Raw genomic sequence first — 6199 nt, 5'->3', positions numbered from 1 at the left:
TGATAGTGAGTTCTAGGACAGCCAAGACTACACAGAGAGTCCCTGTCTCAAGAACAAAAACAATGAAAAGTACTCAGAGTACCAGTTCTGGAGCCGGGAGGATGGCTCAGCAGGTGACAGGCCTGTGGCAATTTTGAGGAGCAGAGCTCAGATCCCCTGCATGCACAAAAGTGCCAGGTAGGAGTGGCAACCTTCCTGTAACCCCAGCGTTTAGAGAAGGAGTTAGGAGAGCCCTGGAGCAAGCTGGGACCTAGACAAACTGAATCAGGTTGTGTAGTGGCATCTTGCCTTGTCTACAATTTCTTTTCAGATGTCCTATTCTACCACAAATAAAACATTTTGTATTTTGATGTCTTTTCATACCTTTAGAGATGGCTTCTCCTATCCAAGCCTTAGTGTTATAGTCAAAAAAAATCAATATTGGCTGTGTGCAGGATCCATTTATCCATCGGAGCTGATCTGATCTTTAAGGGCCCAAGCACCTTTTTGTATTCTAAATTAGCAGATGCAGAAGCTAGAAGGTCGCTCTGAGTTCCAGTGAGAGGCCCCGCCTCAATTAGAGGAAGACATCCAATTTCGATTTCCATGGACTTGAACACACATGTGCACGAACACACATTTAAAAGTTGCACACACAAAGGACACAGTCTCATTTTAAATAGAAATGACCAGAGTAGTCATGATTAAGAAATTGGAATCTTAACTGGGTGATGGTGGCACACGCCTTTGATTCCAGCACTCGGACTCGGGAAGCAGAGGCAGGGAGATCTCTGTGAGTTCAAGGCCAGCCTGGTCTACAGAGCTAGTTTCAGAGCAGCCAGGAGTGTTACACAGAGAAACTCTGTCTTTAAAAAAAAAAGAAAAGGAGAGAGTTGCAGGGGGTCTGACGCAGCGACGCGAGCGCTGTGTTTGGTCTCAGATCATCTCAAGGATGTCTTCCAGAAGTCCCAAGGATTTAATTAAATGCAAGTGGGGATCAAGGCCTAGCAGCTCCAAGTCGGACACTGCATTAGAGAAATTTAAGGGAGAAATTGCAGCCTTTAAAACATCCCTGGATGAAATCACAAGTGGGAAAGGAAAAGTGACTGATAGGGACAAATGCAGACTTTTGGAGAAAATTCAAGTTCTTGAAGCTGAGAGAGAGAAGAATGTTTATTACCTCACAGAGAAAGACAAAGAAATACAGAGACTCAAAGACCAGCTAAAGGCAAGATACAGCTCCTCCTCCTTGCTCGAGCAGCTGGAAGAGAAAACAAAGGAGTGTGGGAAGAAGCAGCAGTTGTTGGAGTCCTTATCCAAAGAGACAGATGTCCTGAAGAAGCAGTTGTCCGCCATGACGAAAAGACTTTCTGAACTGGAAAGCAAAGCCTGTACACTCAATCTGTCACAGAGCGTGCCTGCAAACTGCTTCAACTCATCAATGAGTAGTATTCATGAAAAGGAAATGCAGCTGAAAGATGCTCTGGAGAAAAATCAGCAGTGGCTTGTGTATGACCAGCAGCGAGAGGCCTATGTTAAAGGACTTTTAGCAAAGATCTTTGAGCTGGAGAAGAGAAAAGAAACAGCCGCTACTTTACTCCCACAGCAGATGAAAAAGACTGAATCAGAAGGTTATCTTCAAGAGGAAAAGAAAAAATATGATCATCTCTTAGAAAATGCCAAAAAAGATCTTGAAGTTGAACGACAAACCGTAACTCAGTTGCGTTCAGAACTTGATGAATTTAGAAGGAAATATGAAGAAACTCAGAAAGAGGTTGAAGATTTAAACCAACTCTTGAGTTCACAGCGGAAGGCAGACATAGAACACCTGGAAGAGGACAGACACAAGACAGAGAAGATCCAGAGACTCAGGGAGGAGAGCAGCATCTTCAAGGGCAAACTGGAAGAAGAGAGGAAAAAGTCTGAAGAACTCTTATCTCAGGTCCGCATTCTTTACGAGTCTCTGTTAAAGCACCAAGAGGAACAGACCAGGGTAGCTCTGCTGGAGCAGCAGATGCAGGCATGTACTCTAGACTTTGAAAATGAAAAACTTGACCGCCAGAATATGCAGCACCAACTGTATGTGATTCTTAAAGAACTCCGAAAAGCTAGAAGTCAAATAACACAGTTGGAATCCTTGAAGCAGCTACATGGCTTTGCCTTCACAGAGCAGTCGTTCCCAATCCAGAGAGAGCCTGAAAGCAGAGTGAAAGTTACCTCACCCAAAAGTCCCACTGCTGCACTCAACGAAAGCCTGGTGGAATGTCCCAACTGCAGTGTACAGTACCCAGCTAATGAACATCGAGATCTGCTCGTCCATGTTGAATACTGCACGAAGTAGCAGAACCATTCTTGCCTTTGTACAGAAAAGGTCCACACTGTATCCTGTTTGTTTATGGGCACTTTGAATCACAGATCACATCTCTTGCACAAGAAACTCCCTGTCTGCCCTTGGCACTATGGTGTATGAGGGCAGCCTTATATTTTTCTGGCCATTTTGCATTTTCCTTGGTAGCAATACCTCCCTGAGCTGCTTCATCATGAGGCTACAGTGAGAGAATGTGGTGAGCAGTGGGTACCCAGACTACTAGCACTTCACACTGTTTTTCTAACTAGCACTTACTTCATACTGTTTTAGTACCCGATGAACAAGAGCTGTTTGGCTTATTGATTATGGGTTAAAACTATGACCAGCAAGCAGATATTTTATGCTTTGGGGTAAGAGAATGGGAAGGTGATTAAGTACGGCTCTTACTGTGCTGATATTTTTTCATGTAAGTGCTTAGTATAATGACACTTCCAGTTTGATATCTCTTCCTGTTGTCTAACGGTTACTAGAAAAGTTGGGGAGTTTTATAACTTTATTGCTGTTAACTCTTCTAAGCACAATGCAGGTTTTGTTTGAAGAATGCCTTTAAGAAGCTGCACATTTTCACTCATTATCTGACCATAACTTTGACTTAAATTTCATCAGCACAGATTGGTTCCCTAAAATGCCAAATGAACAAAACTTTAACAAAACTGTCTTGCCTCCTCATTCAATTGGAAGGTATTTTATTATATCTTGGTGAGCTTTTGTTTTTTGGCACTCTCAAAGATGGGTGATCAGTGAAATTATCAGATATTTGTTTTCTGAATAGATATTTTTATATATGCTTTATGTAAACCAAAAAGTTGTTTTATTTCTTCAAATTTTCTAACATGCTTAAACCTGGGCTACTATTAGCAATATGAAGGAGGAAATAAATTATTTAATAAGAAAAAAAAAAAAAAAGAAAAGAAAGAAAGAAAAAGAAATTGGCACCTTATACCATATATATTTATATAGAAATATCACCTAGTATTTCCTAAATACATACACTTTTTAATAATTTGTATTTAAAAATAAATTTACATTTGAGCACAGAATCGAAGGAGGTAAGGGAATTAATCATGAAGCTAAGAGAAGACTGCTTAATACATTAAAGGAGTTTTAAAAGGGTTAAATTTTTTTTAGCAGCAAAAGGGTAAAAGCATAAGCCAAAAGGAAAAAAAATCAGATTCTCAGAGGGAGTCAAAACAGTTTGTTTTTGTGGCAGCAGCGTGTTCTTTCAAGTTCTCAGTACGCCGAGAGCGTGGGTATGAGAGCAATGTGGAATCAGAAGGGTAATTAGGACGCCCCTAATCTTTTCACCCTCTAGAATGAAAGCCTGTTTCATTAGAAGAGGCTTCCATCTGCCTTGCTACACCACCCACAAAGAATCAGGCCACGTGTGTGACAATACTAAAAGCAAAAATTAAAATTTCCGTAGTAAATAGCGATTCGAAAATAGGTTTCTTCAAAGAGAATTTGCTTGTGAATGGAAGCACGCTCCAAGTAGACCTGGGACTCCCGCTCTGATTCCCAGAGCCTCCCCTGTGTAAACACGGGGAAAATGAAGTTTTGTTTCTCTGCCCTTGATCTGTGAGAGCAGAGAGGGGGCCTGCGACTGTTTCCTCTTAATCCACACTGCGTAAAGCCCAGCCTTACGACTTGGGCAAAGAGCCCTCAAAGCCCAATTTTCTCCAGTGACAAAGGATCTCTTTCTTTTTCATCTTGTCAGACATAATCACCTGCAGATAAAGTCATTTGTTCTTTTCCTCGTGTGGAGTTATTTCTCTTTGCCCTCTGCCTAACATTTCCTAGAGCAGCCTAGGATTAATCACTCAGTCTCTGAGATGTTTCAGGACAACCTGGACTGGGCATTAGAAACAATGAAATCCACCCCAGAACAAAACACCTCCCCTGGACGAGGAGGGGATCATGTGTAGATCACCTTGGAGACCAGTTTGGGCCTCGGGAGAGGGTACAGTGGGTAAGAGTGCATGCTGTGCAAATGTAAGGACCTCAGTTCGATCCCCAGCCCCACATTAAAGTTGGGTGCCACACTGCACACCTGTGTAACCCAAATGCTGGTGTACAAAAGTGCAGGGGGCAGGGGCTGCAGGACACAAGGGTCCCTGGGGCTTTCCTGCCAGCTAGACTAGCTAAAATCAGCAAGCCAAGGTTCAGCGAGTGGCTCTGCCTGGGGAGAGCAGTCAAAGAGGGCAGACACCCAGTCCTTTCCACACATGTGCACACACATGTGCTTAAACACAAACAACGTGCATGTACATGGACAGTTTGGCGAATTTCACCAAATGCCTACATCTGGGTTCTTCAGACTCAGAGGACCTTCTGTGTAACCTACCCACAAGTGGCTGATGCTGGTGTCTTCCAGAAACAGTTCTGTTTGCCTCTTTTCCATGAGCTCTCACGGGGTATTGTATGAGTACAATTCATTATCTTCTACCAGGCATCCCCCAGGGGCTCTGTGTAGCTTGCTCTGTTTGCCTTCTGGTGACTGCGGGCCTTGAGTATCAATTATCCACTCAAGAACTTCAGGTGTCCCCAAACACCATGTTCTTACCACCAGGGCGGGGTTATAATTGGCCACTTCTACATAGTCAGTTCAATCAGCTTGTACAAAAAGGAAGGGGAGGAGAGAAAGGGGAAAAGGAGGAAGCTACTTGTCCTTTTTATATGTCTGGAGATTCAAGAGCCCAAGGCAGAGATAGTCCCTAGTGACCACAGGAGCTGAAGGCTGGAACCTGCTAAGACTTTCAGACTGGCTGGCCAGGGCACTAGAACAAATGTCAAGGGATATTTGCTGCAAAAGAGGCTCCAAAAATAATGCAAAATTGTTCTGTCCTTTTAAAAATGGAAAATGCCTTGGCAGGGTGATGTATTGTTTGCCTGGCTGCATTTTCTCTCTGTCTCCATCAAGGCTTGAAAAGTGCGGGTAGTTCTGCCTCGTCAAGCAGAGCTCGGTGTAACTGGACCACATCTAATGCCTGTGCCATGCAAATGAAGATTGAGACTGTTGTCTCCTCTGATATGTGTGACTAAATGCTCAGAGGAGATATTTTCCTTCCCATCCTCAGGTGGACAGAGGCTCTTTAAAAATACCTGTTGGCGGCCCCTCTTCCTGTTGACAATAGATGCGACTTTTGTGCTGGAGGAGGCTGGGAAAGCCTGTGATGAATGGCTCTCCCTGGGAAGAGCACTCTTTCTGTGTTTGCCACGATGGGCAAAGTTCTGGAGGGAATTAAGGAGCGTGAAAGGCACGTTAGTGGTGGGTGTCTGCAGTGAGCCACACAGGCTGTCCTGGAAGGGTCCAGAGAGCACATTCCTAGGGCAGAGCTGCACATGCAGGTGAGTTATAGCTGGAATTCCCGGTGGGACTCTCTTCTAGCTCTTTCTGGCACCTGGTAGCAGTCAGAGTCTGGAGAAGCTAGGGCGGCAGTGACTGAGTAGAAGAAGCCAGCCCTTGTACACGCTGACCTATTCAGTCTTACCCCTTGCCCTCCCTGCCAAGAGGCAGAAGGATCCAAACTGTGCTGGGAGAATGTGAGCTCTTCTCTGTATTGAGGAAATCTATGGAAACATGCATGCAGGAAATCAATAGCTCTGAACGCCATCAGAGCTCCGACCCTCCAAACTGGCCGTGCTGGATGCTTGGAGCCACATTCATAATGAAAGGGAGCTTGCTGCCCGTTCCAGCCTTGACTTCTCCGGTACCCTATTATCAAGGCACTCTGCAAGGAAAGAGTCTGTTCAAAAGCAGGAAAAACAATCTACAAATCCTGTTCCATGCCATTAATTGATGTTTAGTGTCTCTCCATCTCCTTTTGTTCTGGTATTTGTACATCCCCCTCAGAG

The 6199-nt window shown here is 44.2% G+C and overlaps 1 protein-coding gene across 1 annotated transcript; it reads left to right on the top strand.

Moving 5' to 3' along the window:
* Positions 1 to 872: 872 nt before the first annotated feature.
* LOC113833727 (centrosomal protein of 55 kDa) lies at positions 873 to 3241 on the top strand. Its single transcript, XM_027398338.2, has one exon. It carries the CDS (start codon positions 932 to 934, stop codon positions 2318 to 2320), a length of 1389 nt encoding a protein of 462 aa, XP_027254139.1. The 5' UTR covers positions 873 to 931; the 3' UTR covers positions 2321 to 3241.
* Positions 3242 to 6199: the final 2958 nt, after the last annotated feature.

The sequence above is a fragment of the Cricetulus griseus genome, chromosome 2, assembly GCF_003668045.3.
Source record: "Cricetulus griseus strain 17A/GY chromosome 2, alternate assembly CriGri-PICRH-1.0, whole genome shotgun sequence".
NCBI lineage: Eukaryota > Metazoa > Chordata > Mammalia > Rodentia > Cricetidae > Cricetulus > Cricetulus griseus.
Note: the sequence above shows the minus strand (reverse complement) of the source record. Positions and strands in the feature narration are given on the sequence as shown.

Bases quoted from the DNA above. Each gene is read 5' to 3' on its own strand.
- LOC113833727 (XM_027398338.2), top strand. From the start codon at position 932: ATGTCTTCCAGAAGTCCCAAGGATTTAATTAAATGCAAGTGGGGATCA.